Source organism: Lutra lutra, chromosome 10, assembly GCF_902655055.1.
Source record: "Lutra lutra chromosome 10, mLutLut1.2, whole genome shotgun sequence".
Lineage (NCBI taxonomy): Eukaryota > Metazoa > Chordata > Mammalia > Carnivora > Mustelidae > Lutra > Lutra lutra.
In genome coordinates this window covers 51,940,675-51,960,568 of record NC_062287.1, presented here as the reverse complement: position 1 = coordinate 51,960,568, position 19,894 = coordinate 51,940,675, and the positions used below count along the sequence as shown (strand labels likewise).

The 19,894-nt window shown below is 48.8% G+C and overlaps 1 protein-coding gene across 4 annotated transcripts in view; it reads right to left on the bottom strand.

Moving 5' to 3' along the window:
- The window catches only part of TENM4 (teneurin transmembrane protein 4), a 2,938,802-nt gene that overhangs the window by 89,357 nt on the left and 2,829,551 nt on the right, over positions 1-19,894 (bottom strand). For all 4 annotated transcript variants that reach the window (XM_047690277.1, XM_047690278.1, XM_047690280.1 and 1 more), the window contains 2 exons: positions 18,350-18,496; positions 5,848-6,064 (listed from right to left, as the gene is read on the bottom strand). In XM_047690277.1, the coding sequence (XP_047546233.1) occupies positions 5,848-6,064; positions 18,350-18,496 (364 nt within the window). The remainder of the gene's footprint in view (positions 1-5,847; positions 6,065-18,349; positions 18,497-19,894) is intronic.

Genomic DNA, 19,894 nt, shown 5'->3' with positions numbered 1-19,894 from the left:
GGGCGCCTGGGTGGCTCAGTGGGTTAAGCCGCTGCCTTCGGCTTAGGTCATGATCCCAGGTCCTGGGTTCGAGCCCCACATCGGGCTCTCTGCTCAGCGGGGAGCCTGCTTCCTCCTCTCTCTCTGCCTGCCTCTCTGCCTACTTGTGACTTCTCTCTGTCAAATAAATAAATAAAATCTTTAAAAAAAAAAAAAAAAGAACCTCTTTCTACCATCTGGCATTGGCGATCTATTGCTATTCGCTGAAGGGATCTGTCTGCCTGTCCGTCCCAAGAGTAGAGAAGCAACCAAAATTGTGTCATAGGGATGTAATGGCCTTGAGTGTTCTCTGAGGAGGAAATGTCTCAAGCTTCCCTCTCTTTCCCAATTGCCTGATCCCAAGCTTTACTGTCTGGGTCCTGTTATTTGTCCTCCTTTCATGGTCAGTTGGGGATCCATCTGTCACCTACAGACCCGAGTGGCCCCTTTCTTCCACTCAGTGCATTGTATTTTCCCCGTGACTCCAGGTGAGGGACAGGCATTCCACGGAGCAGAGGGGTCTGGGCCTCCAGGCTGGGAAGGAAAGACAGTAGTGAAGCCACCGAACCTGGTGATGGTGATTTTCCTGCTTGCTCTGTCTGCTCCCACTTTAGACCTGTGTTACATCAGCAGAAGCCACTCACACCTCTGTCCCTTATGTGGACTTGAGGACAGCAGGGGCAGAATGTCAACAGAGCTACAGCACTCGTTAAACCTGTATGAAACACCTAGTCTGGGCCAGGCATCGTGCTAGGCTCTGGGGACACAGATGAGCCAGACAGGGTCCCTGAGGGCTTCCTTACTCCAAGTCCCTTGACAGTCCTTCTGCTTTAGTTTGGAGTCAAGCTCTGTGCTTGGCTCCAAGGAGTCCAGCCCAGCTTAGAGCCTACCATGCTTGGCAGGGACCCTCAGGTCCCGAAGTGCGGCTGCCCCTCCTTCTGGGAGAGCCAGCCCTGCTCCAGGTCCTTGGGGGCCAGCGGTGTCATTGCACAAAAGTAGAAGGAGCTCCCCAAAGAATTCCTGGTGTCATCGGTGGATCTGAGAACCTCCCGCTTCTTCATCTCAGCCCTGGGGTCAGGCCTCTGAAGAAAAGTGTTCTGCAGACAGCCCTGGGCCCTGAAGACTCGCTTGCTTGCTTCCCCTACGGAAGGGCGCTCTAGTCAGTCCACATTGTCCCGTGGTCCCAGCATGCTCACCTGTGTGCTTCCCTGAGTCAGAGACCCAGCTGGGAGCCCACGGTGCGCAGGAAGGCACCTCTGGGGCTGCCTGTCCTTGACGGGCTCAGAAATGCTGCCGCTGCTCTGGGTGACAGCCTGCATCGTGAGGCCTATTAAATGGACTCCTGTGTGGACTCTACATGTTGTGCCATAGCGTGTGGGGTGCAGGAGAATGTGGGGTTTTCTGTCAGGCACAGGCACCAAGTCAGGTCTGCCTGCTCATCAGAAAACCCGCTCTCTGGAGAAGTGCCACTGGATTCCTCCCTAACGAGGACCCCAGCTGACAGATGGCGGGCGCAATGCTGCTCTTTCCTTTCCTCAAATAAGAATTCAACAGTTGAAACCTTGCTCCTTTCTCGGTGGCTGCTGGACTTCCCTGGAGGACAGATTACTACCAAGTTGCACTTCCAATTAAAAGAGTGAGAAGCTCTTTTTAACAATGTCACCATCACCATCGTCATCATCATCTCCTTCTTCTCCATAATCATCGTCATCATCATTGAATAAGCGAGCATTTTTGGTGTGGCCAGTACTAGGTGATGACTTTATGTACTTTGTGTTTTTCTTTTAATTCTCATGGCAACTCTACAAAGTAAACATTATTACCTCGCTCTTACAGATGAGGAAATTCAAGCTCAGAGAGGTTAAGGACTTTTCCCAAGGTCACACAGCTAGAACGTAGATGCAAAAGACTTTAAATTCAGTTGTCTGAGATGAATAAAGAAGAGGTGGCATGCATATATATATATATATATATACACACACACACACATATGTATATACATATACATGCATATGTACGTGTGTGTATATATACATATATGTATATACATATACACATACATGTATATGTATATATACATATATGTAAATACATATACACATACATGTATATGTATATACATATATGTGTATATACATATACACATACATGTATATGTATATACACATATATGTATATATGTACACACACACACATGAATACTACTCTACCATCAAAAAATGACATCTTGCCATTTGCAACGATGTGGATGGAACTAGAGGGTATTAATGCTAAATGAAAGAAGTCAATCAAAGAAAGACAAATACCCTATGATCTTGCTCATATGTGGAATATAAGAAACAGCTCAGAGGACCATAGGGGAAGGGAGGGGAAAAATAAAACAAGATGAAATCAGAGGGAGACAAACCATAAGAGACTCTTAACCAAAGGAAACAAACTGAGGGTTGCTGGAGTGGAGGGGCATGGGGGGACAGAGTAACTGGGTGACGGGCATTAAGGAGGACATGTGATGTAACGGCACTGGATGTTATACAAAGCTGATGAATCACTGACCTCTACCCCTGAAACTAATAATACATTATATGTTAACTAACTGAATTTAAATCAAATAAACTAACCTAAACTAAACTAAACTAAAATAAATCCAGTTGTCTGATACCAAAGGTTGTGTTATTTTCACTAGGCCATGCCGCTGCCGTAAAAGCAATCACATACTGACCACCTAAGTATGAAGTGCTGTGCTAGATGCTTTATTTCAGATAACCCTTTCAATGGCATTTGTGAAATAGCATTACAGCCCATTTGTAATCGGAGGCCCACACACAAAAGTTAAATCATTTCCTCTGACATGACACAGAGATGATGGGAGGTAAAGCCAAGATTCAGACTCTGGGCTCTTTCCACGAAGCCACATTCTGTCGTATGAGAGGAAGGAAGGCCACAACCCAAACCTGGTAAGGGGTTCCACTTTACCCCAACTATGCAAAAAAGCACCGCTCTGAGGGCCCAGATTAAGACAACAGATACCTGATGGGCGTCCAGTGACAAAAGCTTTTGATGCCTCATGTTTCCAGGTTTCTTGTCACTTGGGCTTTTTTTTTTTTTTTTTTTTTTAACATAAATATCTGTTTGGGAATACTGAGTAGTGACAGACTGCTGTTTCTTCTGAATCTAGATGAGTGAGGAGCAGGGGCCTAATGGTTTGGGCACATATTAGGTGAAAGGAATTTTTACAGTAACATCTAGAAGCTTCTGTTATCCATTTATTTGGAGACTGAATACCATATTCTAGGCTTTGCCCTAAGTGTGATAGGTCTGGAGAGATGAACGGTCTCTGCTTTCAAAGCATCTGTAGTTTAACTGAGGGTGACAAGTACATAAACAATAATCTGGGAGCCAACTTCTCCTGCCTCTGCTACTCATCTGTAATATGATTTTTAGCAGATGATTTAACTTCCCTGGACCCTGAATCCTCAGGATAAAATTAAGTAAAATAGATAATGTATCTATCCATCCTTTCTCCCTCCCTCTCTCTCCTTCTCCCTCCTTCCTTCCATTTCTTCATTGTTCAAGGCAACATGTATGCGTATTTGGTTGAACATCTACTAAGAGCTAAAATGAGTAGGATACAGTCCTTTTTTGGAGAACTCAGTTTAGAGGATTGGAGACATTTATATGTGTGTTATATTAAGCCACCTGCCCAGAGCCATGTATCTGGTAGTGGCAGAGCTGGGATTGCAAACACAAGTAGGCCTGACTCTGAGGCCTCTACTCTTCCCTTCTGCCAAGAGGTCAATTTCTCCTGGTACAGCTTTCTCAAACTCCCTGCAAGTCAGACCTGCTGGATCCACAGTACTGAAAGCCTGTGTGGGTCCCCCAGGGATCTGTGGCATGTAAGCAGCAGCCTTTGGTGGGTCACCAGAAGACACGCAGGGGATGTGGTCCTCGCTGGCACCGATCAGGATGGCACGGTAAGGCCCTCCTTAGGCAGAACCACCACCAGCGTCCAAGCAGCCAGAACCCTGATCAGATTCCATAATGGGCCCAATAAAGAAAGGATGAGTAAGGAATATTCCCCTTGGTGGGAATAATATGCTTATCCCTGGTTGATTAAAAGAACGTATGCCACAGGAAGGCCCACAAGCATTCAGAGCAAGTTACACAATTGAATAAAAGAGCAGGAAGCTTCCTACCCAGAGACATTTAACCTCTGAGGTTCTCAAGATTCTTGAGGTGAGTTGGAAGATTTGGACTACGATGCATTTTCATCTCTAAAAATGTTTAAGTTTGAGGGCTTTTCCTCACTCCTGTTATGCCCCTCCTGCTGGGCTCGGAGCACTCCCCCCATTTCACTTTTCCTGTCCTGCCCCTGCTCCTTGTGGAGAGGGACTGGGGCAATGGGAGGCATGTGCTCTAGACCCCACAGTCCTGTGGTGTGAAGCCCAGAACCCGGGCTCCATCCCATCCCAGCAGGGAGGCCTTCTTCTTGGATTCCCAGTTACGCTCTGGTGATGACAACCCCGCCTCCTGGGCTGGCTCCTTCTGAGGGCCCTGCCCTTCTCCCCTCACACATTCTCCCAGAGTAAACTGTTGTGTGCTCCTGGTTTCCACTCCTGCTTGCTTGTCGAAGGCTCCCAAATCAACATCTCCCACCTCCGTGTAAGCTCCAGAATTGCTTATGAACCACAGACTCTCCCTTCCTTGCCCTTACTGTGAGGGGGGAACTCCCAACCGCGCTGCTGCTCTCAGATCCTCAAGCTGGTGAAGGCAACACAGTCTCCCAAGGCATTTGAGTGACAGACTCTCCTGCATTCCTCAGGCTCAAGTGATGCCTAAGCCCGGCTCATCTCCCCCTTTAAGTAGAACAGGAGGACGGCCTTCACCTTTCCCACCCCTCACCACTACCCTGTTGTCCCCGCGGCACATGGAAGTCATGAACACAGAAGAGATGAAATCTGTGACCGCTGAACTGACTGTGCTGACTTTTAGAGAAAGTTCTGCATGTAAGAGGCAGCCCTACACGGGAAGGCATTCAATAGGCATGATTACCCGTCATTCCTGGATCCTGTGCTTGGTTCACGCACGCCTGGTCTTTGCACAAGCTCTTCCCTCTCCTGGGAACACCCTCCCCTCCCTGGCCGAGTTAACCATCTTTCATCTCTAAGACTCTATTCTTAAGTCATGTCTTTCCCTCCCAGGAGCACCTCCTGGAGGACGGTCCCAGAGTGCCCTGAGGGCACAGTTCTGCTTGATCACCCTGGAGGTCTTTTTTGTCCCCTTAGTGGACTATTCAGCTCCGTGATTCCAGCATAGCACCTGGCACAGAGTGGACCTGAGTGAACAGCTGTCCAGTGGGTGACAGATACAACCAAACACTTGTGAAAGAATGCATGGGCCGACAGCCTGAGCAGGGGCAGCCACTGCGCTCCACCCCCCACCCCCACCATCTTCTGGACATCGGCTCTGAGGGTGAACAGTGTTAAAGTGTTTCCACTCGTCTGGAGACTGCAGAATCAGTAACAGCTGACTGCAAAGAGGGTATTGATCCAAGATTCCCCTCGGACCTTTGATTTCTCACTCTCTCCATCTATCACCTAGCGGGAACAACACAACTTGGCTCATTAAAATTCCAAATGCCTGGGATAGCAGTTTTCTAAGGGTGGGCACCTGAGGCTGCTTCTCTGCATCCCGTGACATTCCATCGAGAGCCTTCGATACCCACCCTCCTGGCTTCCCCCCACCCCCACCCCCACTGCCCCAAAGGTGGCCCGAGCTGATTCTGTTCTCCTGCAGAGAGCCACGGCCGGGGCCAGGGCGCAGTGGACTCACCCTCCGTCAAAGGGATTCTCCCCAGGAATGATGTGCGTGCTGTCCCTGCCCACAAGGAACTTGATGCGGTCGTAGAAGGAGTGCAGGTTCTGCTGGGACGCTGGGGCCTGTGTCTCCTGGATGATGTCCAGTGGGTCGGGGGAGCCCAGGCACAGCGGGTTCACGTGGCAGAGGGGCTGGAGGCAGCAGTCAGGGTCCATGCAGTCCAGCAAGCCATCTGCAGGGATGATAGCATTGAAGTTCATACCACCATGCCCCACCAGCCGTGTCTGTCTGCAACACCTTCGTTCACGTCTCTATTTTCCACTCACTGAGTCACTTGATTAAGGACGTGGGATGAGCCAAGGCCTTTGTGGGGAGATTGGGGTTTCAGATCTGCTCCCAGCCCACTCGTCTAGCTGGGGAGAAGGACAAGAACTTGTACAGGGGATGGGTGTTTCTGTTTCTTTTCAAAGAGACGGAGGGCGTTCTATGAGGGCCCAGGGGTGGAAGAACACACTGAATGTCTGAGCTGCTCAGCTCAACTGAGAAGGTGAGGGACAAGCCCAAGAAGAGACTGTCGATGCTGGTGAAAGAACTTGCACGGCCGCGGGCTGCCTTCGAGAATTTGCACTGAACTCCTGGGATGGGGATGGGGACAGTGGGAGCTCCTAGAAGGTTTAAAACAGGGGTGACATGGTCTGATCTGCATCACTGAGAGAAGCTCTTCCGTAATCTGGAGGGGGATACTGAAGCTGGCCCGAAGTGGAAGCTGGGGGCTCTGCGGTGGCAAGGGCATTTCTGAGGTTGCACGGGGGCACAAGAGATCAGAGCAGGAACAGTGGAAGTGGGGAACAGTGGGTGGTTTGGAGGGAGGTTTAAGGGGTAAGAGCAGTAAGAGCCGGAGACAGACTGGCTTTGGGGGTGAAGAAGGGACACTATGACCGCCAGCATCATTGCCGGCTGCCATGTAGGTCCAGGGAGACCCAGCTCTGCCTTCTGCCAGTCGCTGACCAATGATCCCCTAGCAGGGAATCCTCTCCACCACATGGATGAATTTCTTCAGGACTGAAAATTATAGTACCGCTTCCAGCTTCCCAAACGACAAAGAAAGAAATGCCATAAGACCACAGAGTTTTGGTGGTATTAGTGCTTTCATAGGCGCCCAATGGCATAGCTTAATATGGAGAGCAAATCCAGGGATTAGAGGATATGCCTCTAGGGGGTGGGGGGGGGGCAGGAACAGCCCAGGGTGACATTCTGTGTGCTTTGTTGCAGAGAACAGTAAGGCCATGTGTTCCTCTGGTTCAAATTCTGCCTCTCTTGTTTATTAGCTGTGCGACTTTGGGCAAGCCGTCCCACCACCCTGGAGACATAGATCCTGTTCTGTCCCCAGCACTGAGTCCAAGTGCCTAAAACATGGCTGTGAAGTAAATACATGAATGAGAATTGAATGACTTGACAAATGAATCAGGGGATGAAACCAAATGATAGCCCATAAAAGCCAGAAAACCACTACCTTCGTTCAGTTCATCTCAACAGCGTGGTGTGGTGGGAGCATCATGAGGCTCAGGCTCAAGTTCAGGGCCCAGAACGGCACCTAAGAACTCCCATGGACGAATGCCTGCTCTTACTCTCTGAGCCCCAGCCTCCTCCTCATTGACAGGCTTCTCTTGCTTCTGTCTCTGTGGGTTTACACTACAGATGCTGCGCACCAGAGCGTGGCACAGCCTGGCCAGATTCGGGACCCCATCCACACAGGCGGCCTCCCAAGCCCCCTTACTAGCTTCAGTTGTACTGTGGTGTCGAGTAAGATACTTGACGTCCCTGAAACCCAGTTTTTTTTCCTTAGTAAATTACAGAGAAAAATCCCTCGACTTTCTTGCCTACTTCTTCATGGCATTCAAGACTTGATGACTTCCTCGAGGGCAGCGCAGCGTGAACAGAATGGACTCCAGGACCCAGACTGTCTGGGGTCAAATCCTGGCTCTGAAACTTAACCTCTATGTGACCTTAGGCAAGTTAGGTAAACTCTCTGGCCTCTGTTTCCCACGTGTCTTACGAGGGGATTATAAAAGTGTCATGTAAGTGTTAGTGACATAAATACAAAACATGGTATATGTCCCCAAATCTAGCAGAATACTGGATACACAGTAAACACTTACTAAGGGGTAGTTTCCCTTCCTATCCCTGAGTCTACAATATGGCTCACCAAAGTGAAGGGCCATTTGTCCGTGGTCTGCTCACCTCCCATATTCATCTTTAGATGTGGAAGAAAGGCCTCCTCTGACCCCGGCACGGTCCTGCACTCTAACTCAGGGCTCCTGTCCCAGCTCCCAGAAACACCCACTGATCGCTTAGCAAAGCCCCTGTCTTCTCCTGCGGACGGCGGGCTCCATCACATAGTCTCGTGCTACCCCTGTCAGACGTTGCTTAAGCACATAATTACAGCCCGTGCTGTGGGTTATTTGCATTCTGCTATTGATGTTAGCATGACAGATTCAGCTGCCGCATCCATAACTCTGCAGAAATGCTCCATTATTCAATCCCAGTGAGCAGGGACGCTGACCATTAAATCAGCAAGTACAATTGAAGGGCTGTGAGAAGTCATGGCTAATTTGAAATTTTATTAGCTATTGCCTGCTCTTGTTTACCACTGAAGCAGACTCTGTAAGCTGGGCTTTTACCTCTTTATAAATACTCTGCTCTGTGGCATCTTGGAAGAACTGCTTCCTGTTCTCTAGTCCTGGGGGCAGGTCAGCCAGGAATTATTATTATTAATATTATATTAAATGATGATGATGATGACGACCACAGACATTGTGCTAAATGCTTGACAAGGAATGCTTTCAAGGAATGCGTCATTGAATCTTCCCTGCTCTGTGAGGTAGCCACTGTTGTCAGCATCACCCTCATTTAATTATCTTTAAAAAAAAAAAAGATTTATTTATTTTTTGGAGTGAAAGAGAGAATCTCAAGCAGACTCCCTGCTGAGTGTGGAGCCCGATGCAGGTTTCAATCTCATGACCCTGGAAGCATGACCGGAGCTGAAATCAAGAGTTGGACACTCAACTGACTGAGCCACCCAGAGCCCCATCACCCTCATTTTAGAGAAGGAACTGGAGATTCAAAGTGGTAGAGTAACTTGGTCAAGTTTGTGTAGTCCAGGGCTGACTTGGAATCTGAGCCCAGGTCTTAAGTATGAAAGGTTCTTTGAGTTCTGAAGAGACTTTTGGGAACTATTTCTTAAGTGAAAAGCATGAATTTAAGAGTCTTGCTGAAATACCACTCTTCTGTGCCCTTCCAGCTCCCTGAGTGACCTCAATCACAGCACTCACTCCCCCTCTCCTCTCTCTACTGTAGATTTTCTCTGTCTCCTTCCCCAGACATGGAGCTCATTTCAGTATCCCTGTGTCTCCTTCTCTAGCTTCCACCCCGGCTTCATCCTTGCTTCAGGAATCAGGCCTCCCCACACTCCTTTTATCTTTCCTTCTTTTTTTTTTTTTTTAAGATTTTATTTATTCATTTGACAGACAGAGATCACAAGTAGGCAGAGAGGCAAGCAGAGAGAGAGGAGGAAGCAGGCTCCCTGCTGAGCAGAGAGCAGGATGCGGGCTGGATGTGGGCTGATCCCAGGACTCTGGGCTGAAGGCAGAGGCTTTAACCCACCAAGCCACCCAGGTGCCCCTTATCTTTCCTTTTGAAAAACAAATTAAGCAATCTATTTTAAAAACAAATGGTCCTTTCTTATGATCAGAGGCCCTTTGGGATCCAGTTGGCCATTCTACTGGAAAGGGCTCTGAGCTTCAATTCCGCCCATCTATAAAGGGGATGACCAGACACACCTCACAGATAGGCTGCGGGGTTAGGGGAGATCATGGACATGGGGTATTTGGCATGACGACCAGCACCTGAGTCTGTGCTTGGTAAACAAGAGTCCCTGTTAGCTCCTTGGCCAGGTGCTTCCCTCGGACAGGTATCCTCACCACAGACCAGCCCTGGCTCCCTCCCGTCACACATTTTAGGGTGGCCCTTTCTGGACGCAGCCTGACTTTGAAGAACTGAATTAGACAAAGATGGCTTGAGAGACACACCTGTAAGTTAAGGAAATGGAGACCCACGGGACTTGAAGACTGGGGTTGTCTGAAATGGAGCCACCTCACACAAGCGGGGCTCTCATGAAAGTTCTGGGACTGTAGAATGGCTCATGGGTATGCTTCATAGGACAGAGTGACAAGGCCGGGCCAATGATTCTGTCTGCCTAGGCCTTCCTGGGTGGACACTCCCCTGTTGTTTACTCAGCAAATATTTGTGAAGTAGTAAATGTGGGCTAACTCTCTGCTAATAGAGATGGTCATTATTAAAGGAAGCACGTGCTCCAAAAACGAGCACGGGTGGGGGGGACACAAAACTCTTATCAAAGGTGCACTTTACAAGATGGGCTTTTGTGCAAACGGTGGCCTGATCTGGGGCAGGCCAGCCGCCGCAGGAAGGGAGATTCGTTTTCTTAGGCCGAGGTGAAAGACTTGGGAAGAGGCATATTGAGAGGAAAAAATGGGCTTTGGGGACAGAAAAGTAAATTTTGGGGTAGACTAGAAACACCTCAATGTATAGTTTTCATGATTCTCCGGTTTGGCTAGTTTGTGAATATTTACACTTTCCAAGGACTTCGTATCTCACTAAATTGTATATTACACACAAGTCTGTTGACTTAGAAAATGTCCGTTTTTCATTTGTATGCTATTCCCACTGATAGACCCTTCTTGTGGCAAACAGAAAGACAAAAAACACCAGGAAAATAGGGAGGATTTTTCTCTATTTCCTTAAAATTTTCAGTAAAACTCTCCTGAACTCTAAACCCCAACTTTTGGGAAAGAACATTCCCCCCCACCCCAAGAAACACCCTTTTTTCCTTTCTCTCTCTGTTGACATGGTGAAAGTGAAGGGGGTAGAAGGAAATGGAGTGGGGGCCACTTAGGCTCCTGGAGGCTGGAGGGCGGCAATGCTAGACCCAGCAGTGAGGGGCAAGGGGAAGCGGGGAGGAAGTGTCCAGAAGAGTCAGACCAGGGAGTAAAAAGAAAGATGGAAAAAAAAAGGAGGCGGGGAGGAAAAAAAAAACAGACAAAAGATGCAGGTCTCTGGGGCACCAAATGAACATTTTCCAAAGGGCTTCAAGTTCTTGTGACCCCTGAGCTTGAAGCGCCGTCCCCGGGCTAAAATGTTAACATTGTGCACGCAGCGCTGGTTTCTGCTAACATTTCCACCTCAGTGCTACTGACTTGGGGTAAGGGCCATGCTGTTTCCTCCAGCCCCCTCCTCAGTACCTGCTCTGCTGGGGGGTGTCAAGCGACCTTGAGAACCAGGGAGTGGGGAACAGGAGAGAAAAAAAAAAAAATCCAGGCTAGAAGCCTGAAGAGCCAGTTCCTCCCCTGGCTGTGTCACTTTCTCGCTGTGAGACCTTGGGCACACCCCCTTCCAACCCCTGAGACATCATTTGTTCATGCGAAACCAGGAGAGTGAGTTTTGCCAGTCCCTCAGCATTGCTGGTGGGTTCCTGGGCTGTAAAGAGTAAATGAGTCATTCAGTGAAGTTCTGGGGTCCTCCCCATTCCGGTGGCCAGTCCCCAGAGCCCCTCTGCAGACAGGTGCTATGGCACAGGGATAGGCGAGGTCCCCTGCCATCAGTCCCTGGTCCTGAGTAGCAGTGGCTTTCTGCTCATTTTGTGATCCTAACAGCTACCATTGAGCAGTGGGACCCTGGTGGACTCCCTACACGCCTGATGTTGGTGTCTTCCTCAGTTAGGCGGGGGTTCACGGGGCAGCCTCTGGGGTTGCCTGACCTAACCTCCTGGCCTTTCTATGCTGTGGGCCCGTCTCTCCTGGTGGCTGGCTGGCTGCAACTCCCTCAGAAAGCCAAGGGTGTGCCCGAGGGTCCTACCGAAGGTGGTGGCTCAGCTAGCCTTCTTGGCTTTGCAGACGAGGACCCTGGTGCTTGGGTTCAGTGACTGACTCAGCGTCATCCTGCAGTGAAGTGTGGCAGAGCTGGGAATTTGGTTTCTTTTCTTTCTGCAAGTCCAGCCATTAGGCACTATGCCAGAGTCTACATCTTTCTCTGTCCGTGCTTTGGGATTTCTAGCTCCTCCACAGAGGGCAGGAATGGACTGGTTGACCTCTCTACCCCAAACGCGGAACATGGTGCCTTGCACACAGTGAGCATCAAACTTGTTGAATGAATGAACAAAGGAATCAATGATGATCTGAGGACCCCAGAGGCAAGCAGCTCAACCGCTTTGGTCGGGCTGTGGGGGTGTGGTGAAAGCCAGTCCCCACCCTGGGAAGAGCTCATTGCTCTCCTTAGACAGGAGGCACGGGGACAGGTCCGCCCCTTCAGAACCCATCGTGTGGACAGACAGGGAGAAGACCGTCACGCCTCTGGCACAACAGAGTGCTGGGGAAGAAGAAAGAGATGGGGCCGTGGAAGCCGGAAGGTGGGAACCCAGCTTGGGCTGCAGGCTGGGCTGTATCCTGGAGGATGGAATGCTTGAACTGGGACCAGAGGGGTGGACACGAGCCAGCTGAAAGGAGAACAAAGATGGGAGCAGGTCTGGGAAATTCATGGATGAGCAAACTTCGTGTTGTAGTTGTTTGCATGGACCTTATACTCACGGCTCCGCGGACAGCATGTGACACATCCTCCTCTCTCTGCGAGCTTAGCTGCTGCCCCCGCTCCACAGCCCAGCCACCAACCTGATCTCTCTGTGGCCACAGAGCGGCCTTACAGCAGCCCGGGAACAGCATCCAGGGAGGCCCTGGGGATGGGGCCTGGAATGGGCCTCCCCGCTCTGTACACATCTGGGAGAAGTTTTTGTCATTTGCTATAATAGACTCTGTGCCTTCTTTAAAAAGGCTTTCAAAATCTCTATCTGCCCCTTGCAACACAGGATTTTTAAAGGTCAATTTCTCTCTTGTCTCTTATCACAAGAAACATAGTTTAGAGATAGTCTGAAGAGTGACCGAATTCTATGGCGTTATGGGAGCTCTCCATTCCAGCAATGGGGGAGGGAGAGGGAGGGCAGAGAGCTTTGTTCTCTGCTCTCCTGAAATTCCTCCTTCCAGGTGGCATCTATCAATGATCTGTATTGCAATCCACGATCGTTTTTCATGGGACCGACAGCGCCTGAAGAGATTATCACACCTTGAAGCTGCTTACAAATCCTTCATCCAAAGGGGTCTGGTTGTTTTAAGATTCCAGGGGACTTTATATTCTAGTTTCTTTCTTTGGACGCACCCATTCCGTTCTAATCCTAGCTTTCCTACGGATTCACAGTGTGACATTGGGCACATGACTTCAGCTCACTGAGCCTCGGTTTCCCTGCATGGAAATCTCTGTTCTGCATGTCTGTTTGCGAAGGGCTGGACATCACATCCACAGAGCACCCAGCATGGTGCCTGGCACCGGCGGATGCTCTCTGAACTATGGCTCCTACCTTCCTTTATGTACACTTGAATTATTTCCCTTCTAGCAAGGAGCGTGGGACAGTTTGGGATACGAATTTCAATCAAGAGATGAAAAAGGTCAAAATACACTATTATATGCAGAGACACATTGTGATCTGACGTGAAATAAGTAGTGTGTAAAATTTCATGAAGAGCGTATTCCAATTTTTAAAAATATTTATTTATATATGGATATGTGTATATACATTTATCTATCATAAATATGCTTCTGTGCTTCCAGGCAATAAGGTGCAGGAGAACGGGAACTGACCCTTGCAGGTGAGGGACTGAGGCTTAGAGAGGGAGCAAACGGGAGAGCCAGGGTTGAAATCCCGGCGGTCTGGGAAGAGATCCTGCACTTTTCATCGCTGGGCTGTGCTGCCTCTTGGGCACAGTGAGCCCACCTGCCATCCTCACAGCGTGACCCTGTATGGCAGGCATTCTTATTCTCACTTTACAGACCCTTCACATGTTTGGGCCACAGTTTCACCATCTCTAAAATGGGCAAGAAACGAACATGCCCCATCAGAGTGTCTCTATGTCACAGCTGAGAAGACACATGCCAGCACTTCAGGAGGTTTTCACAGACCAAAGGACACAAAGGAGGCACATCTCCTTGTCAAGTGGTTCAGGGCCTCTCTGCCCACTGGCTTTGTTGGTCCCTTACTGGCCAGTGCTCTGGTGACATGTGGAGGCACGTAAGGGTGAGGGGAGCCCTAAGAGAGGATCAGCGGACTGGGGGGGGCGTGGTGTCACTGAGTCACAGTCAGGATCTGTGTTCTGTTTTCAAATCTACACAATCACCACGAATGAAAACAAATAACGCTAAACCCAACTCAGCCATACTGTTAACTTTTTTCCTTTTTTGTCTCACAGTTTAAAAATACTGCAACAGCATTCTTAATGAAGCTTGAAATTCAGGTTTAATTTGGAAAGGACTGCTTTAGGCCTAGCAAAGTGGGAAAGAAGAGAAGCCACCAGTTTCCAGATAACTTGAAGAGCCAACGGTTGGCTCATGGGTCTGAGGTCCAGACACACTGAAAATCTCTAATGTGGCCAGAACCTCACAGAGGATGGCAGTTTCTGCCACCCCCCAGCTGTGCAGATTTCCTCCTCATACAGAAACAGGAAGGGTAACACCACAGCCATCGAGTCTGTGGAGTGGGTGCACAATTGCTTTGCAAACCGTAAAATGACACACGAGTTATCATTCTTAGCCTCTGTTCGGCTTTGGGAACTGTGGCAGCTCCTTTAAGTTTGAGGAAGTACTCACAGTGCATTTCTAGGGGGAGGATGAACCACTGTAAGGTAGGAGAGCTCTGGGGACACAAAGGTGTGTGGAACAGCTCAAGAGTCTTGGGTCCTAAGTTCAGGCCATGGCACTGACGTTGTGTGTGACAATGATGTGTGTGATGTAACATGCCCTTTCTACAACACGCAGAGGGTAGAAGGAGGGAGCCAGAGTACCTGTTCTGTGTCTTTTCCAGTCCTGTTACTTGACATTCAACTCTGGTAATCCCTGCTCCAAGCTCCTGAGTTACATCAGCCAGTAAGAGTCCCCCAGCTGGATTTGAGCACTTTCCCCTGTCCCTGACTTCATCTGGGATTATGCTGTGTCTCACATCATGGCTAAAATAAAAGCATTTATTCCATTCTGCCTCCACTAGATTTAGTTGTTAGGAGAGCAATTTCGCCCAAATGACTGTGGGCTTCCTGAGGGAGAAAGATCAGGCCATGTTCACTGGTTCTTTATATCTCCTCAGAAAGGAGCATGGTGCCTTGTGGACAGGAGGAGCCCAGCCAATGTATGCTTGACCGAACTGAAAACAGCCCAGTCCTAAATATGGCTCACCCCTGTGAGCCTGCCCCATTACTCCCTCCATGAAAACTGTCCCTATTTGGCCAAGACACAGAGGAATAGGCCAGTAAGGATAGCCTTGCCCTCTCTAGTGCTTGCGACAGTCTCCTCTTTATGGTTGTTTCATCTGTGCTACCCTACAAATCTGGGATCCTGTGCATCATCTCCTTGGCTCCCCCAATGGGTGGAGAGCCTGCCGAATTGAGAGGACCGTGGCTGAGACATTTCCTCATTTTACAGTTAAGAACCCCAGGCTCCCCTATTGATCTGGTCTCCCCAGGTAGTTGTCTTTCCAACCATGATGGTCCATGGATGTCTTCCTGGCTAGACTGGAAGCCTCACAGGACAGAGACCATATCACAGTTCCCAGCAGGATACTAAGGCATTTGATAATATTAGTTCAATGAGTGGATGCCCCTTCCCCATGGCAATTCTCCCCCTGCAATGCAACTGCAGGCTTCTTATCTCTCCCTCCAGACTGTGAACTGCACAAGGCACAGGGACTGTGTTATTTGTCTCTGAGGTCCCAGGACCCAAAACGGGGCCTGATGCAGAGCAGACATTCAGTTAATATTTGTTGAGTGAGTCAACGAACTCAGGCTACAGTGCTATCACGTGGCTTTGCTGAGAGATATGGAAAAGTTCATTCCAGTCTATAAAATGCTCCATAAAGGCAAGAGGTGTCATTTCCTACAACTGAGGATTTTTTGATAGTTCTTTTTTAGTCCTTCCTGGTTCATCTATCAAAATGGCTGGAGGAGACCCCATTTTCCCAGGGCCTGAATTAACCCTGTTTCTTAGGATGGGAAGCTCTTTCACCCACCAGAGCCGTGGGGCTCTGGGCTCCTGCGTGCTTATGCCCTGTGAAACACTGGTGACTTCTAGCCCCGGGAGAGCTGGCTGAAGGATGGCCAACATGTATGCTTCACGAGAGGGAACAGGGGAAACTTCTTCCAGAACCTATTCTTGTATGTGTGCCCTTTCCCCACATTTCTCAAGGCCACTCAGTTCTTTGGCTGCCCAGATGTTCAACAGCTGTTTGAGGGCTTTGGCCAAGACCCTGCCTTCTTGACAGGGGAATGACTTCATGGTGCAACTCTTGTCCCCTTTCCTTCTAATTACATGAAGTTATTGTTGGTCATGAGAAGTGCCTCTACAGGCAAAGTGAAGAAGGCTGAGGAGAGATGCAGATAATTTAGGCTGACACCTCTTTCCTGTGAAGAACAAATATTATTACACTTTTTCTTGCCTGAAGACAGGGATGCTTGGGGCCCTAGCTGTGTCTTGCTCTGCTCTGCCCATGATGATCTCTCTGGTCAGAAAGTCCTTTCCTTTCCTTTTTTTTTTTTTTTTTAATAATAATCTTTTAATTTTTTAAAAGATTATTTGTTTATTTGACAGGGAGAGAGAGACACACACCAAGAGAGGGAACACAAGCAGGGGGAGTGGGAGAAGCAGGCTTCTGGCCGAGCAGAGAGCCCGATATGGGGTTCGATCCCAGGACCCTGGCATCATGACCTGAGCCACAGGCAGATGCTTAATGACTGAGCTACCCAAGCGCCCCAGAAAGCCCTTTCCTTTCCAAGAAATACCTGTCTACTCAAGTATCACCTCCCGGTGAATGTTTCCTTGCTCCCACACCAACCAATATATAAGTCTGCACAGAATTCACACTGTCCACTAGCCCTTCACCGTGGGTTTTTCCTTCCCCACCTAAATTCCTAGAGCACAGGAGAAGATTTTGTTATCTCTGTGCCTGGCCTAGGGCCTGGCCCCATAGGAGGAACTGTGGATATTTATGGAGTATAAAAATTAATAGACTTGGTAGGTTCATGTTGATGAAGGGACATTTCAACCCTGCAAGGTCATAAGAGGAGAACTTGGACCCACTGTTTTTGCTGAGATATCAAGGTTCAATCCCACGAGCTCCTCGTGGACAACTACTCCACGGGGCCCAGACATGGGCACAAAGGCCTGATCACCTCCTGGAGGCAGGCAGCAGGTGGATGGACCGAAAGCCAGTTAGACCAAGCTCGGTGGTCTGAAGTAGCCCTTTCCAGGCTGCTGGAGACGATAGAAGGTAAACGAATTAGAATAACCACAATAAACACCTGTGGCCTTTTAATCCATATGGCTCTCTGAGATCACAGAGTCATTCTAAGTAGAAAATTCCCAGAGGTTGGTGTGCTGAGTAGGTGGCCTGCTGATTTCCTACTCTGTGCTGTACGCTTACCAAGTCCCTGCGCATCCATGTTTAGGTGCTGCATAAACACATTAGGACCAGGCCAGCTGTCAGCCCATTGTTAGAAAGGAACGGTTGACGGTTTCAAATTTTTTTCATTTCTCTATCTTTTTAATCTCTCCTACTAACCCCCTGAGATTAGGAGAGTCAGGAAGAATCAATCTGTCTTCCAAGGGAGAGTAGAGCACATTGTGATAATATTTATTCAAGTAACACAACAGAAGAAAGAAGGCTAATGCTAGGGCCAATCTGAATATTGGAATGGTCCTCATGATCTAATTGCCCATTGCATGAATAGAGAGTGTGAGGCCCAGAGACATCAAGTAACTTGCTTAGGGATACACAGGGGATCAATAGGGATTGGAACCCTGGTCTCTTTTCTCCCAGCTGAGAAATATTCCACAAGACTAGGCCTCTCTTCCTTAGGGTCTGGACTGTGCAGCACTTGAAAAAACCCAATTAACTAAGACCTATTCTAGGAAAAACCCCCCAGGACAGAGGTTGTGGGGGCAAAGGTGGCTTGGTGGGGGTTACTATCAGAATCAGGGGAGAAGGCATCACAACCGAAGGTAACTCAACCTGCCTCTGCGGGAGAAGCATCCTTTCTGCTACTTTCTGTGACACAAAACTGGACGGGCCTCTTCTCGTCCATTTCCAGTGATGGAGATTGCACACCTGTGCCAGGCAACACATCTCTCTATTGAATTGCTAGAAAATTCTTTCTTCCATATGCCTTATCCTCTCCACGGCTGTCAGATGGCCATTAATTTCATTTCTGTTATTTCATTTAAATTAATTAAGATGGAACAACTAGAGACATGTACTCATTCCTTCCATCACATGTGCAGTTTGATGCGCACCTGTTGCCCTGGACCCCCGCCCGACCCCTGCCCAAGCTGCATGGCGTCCCTAGGGCTGGGGACCTACCTCCATCGTTGTCTTTGCCATCACCGCAGGCAGTTTCCATGGACGTGTCACAGCCTGCTCCTCTCCAGCCCAGCTGGCAGACGCAGTGCCAGCCATTTAGGTCCAGGGTACATCTGCCATTGCCGTTGCACAAGCCAGGGCAACCCTCTGCAAGGCAAAGCATACAGCATGGAGCTCTGACCGTCCGCAGCCACCTGCAGTCACACACACTCGTGCTCCTCCTGCCTGCTCGGGAACTGTTCTCAGGTCCACCAGCACATCGACGACCTCAGCACCCCAGGAGGCCTGAAACATCCCCCTTGGAAAAGTGATCAGGATTCCCAAGGGGAATTCTGTGGATATGAGCCTGACGGGTGACTGACGGAAACTTCTGCCTGATCCTTGCTCCATGTTCACTCTTGTGTGTTTTTCCCGTTTCTAGGGGCTGTTTGAAACAAAGGAATCACCTCTCCATTTGCTCCTTATGTTCCCTCGGCACTTCTGGGTCTCATTCTAGAAGGGCTATCCTTTACTGGGGGAAGTACTATTGTACTGTTACTTGTACTGGACCCTAGGTTTTTCATTTATTTTGTTCCATTTTCTCCTGAACAACTGTCTTTGCTTTGAGGAAGAAACCTTGGGTCTTCTCCTTCCCATCTTCTCTATTGCAACTAGGAAGAGGGTTCTGCACGCAGAGGACCCCAACGACTGCCATGAGAGAGATGATCTAGGGCTGTCTGGGATTGCAAATGCAGCTATGGGCAGGCTGCCCTTCCCCGATTTTGTTCATCTGTCTATCCGGGTGCCTGTCATGTATCAAGCACCTTTTCGCTCTGGGCTAGCATGGCAGGTAGAGAGATGGACAAGACCTACTTCTTATTCTTGGGGGGCATGCAGGCTACCAGAGAAGACAGATTTGTATAAGCAAAATATTCCACTGCTAAATGCTCTTGGGGAGAGGTACACAGTCTGCTGGGAACCAGATATGGGAGGGGCCATTGTCTGAGGGAACCTCGGGTGACGGCATCAAGAAGGGTCAGGTGATGTTTAATTCTGCCGTGGTCCCACTTTGCCCATATCATAAGGGAGGGAATTATCCTTACCAGTCGAGTAGATTTACAGGTTTTTTATTACCACCCTTTTGAACCCTTCTCTTTGAGTTCATGGCTCAGAAATCTATGTCTGAGAATCTGTTAAATTACATGGTTCACTTCAGCCTCTCTTTGGCCCTTGGTTTTCATTCAAGTCTTCATTTTAACACCTGCCAACTCCTTCCTCAGAGAGGCTACCGAAAAAACCCCCAAAACAACAACAACAACAAAAAAAAACCCCCACAAAACCACCTTTCATTGACCTGCCTTCTGTGTCTTCTCTCTGGCCCTATGCAGTCTCAGGGAAGGGTATGGATGTCAAAGTCATCTATAAAACTAAATTTATTATGAGCAGCAAACTGCTACAAATATGGCTATAAAGTAAATTTTCTGCCACAAAATAACTGAAAATTGACCACTTATTCTTAAATGGGACAAGGGTGAATGTAGCTGTCCAATACAAGATATAGGCCGA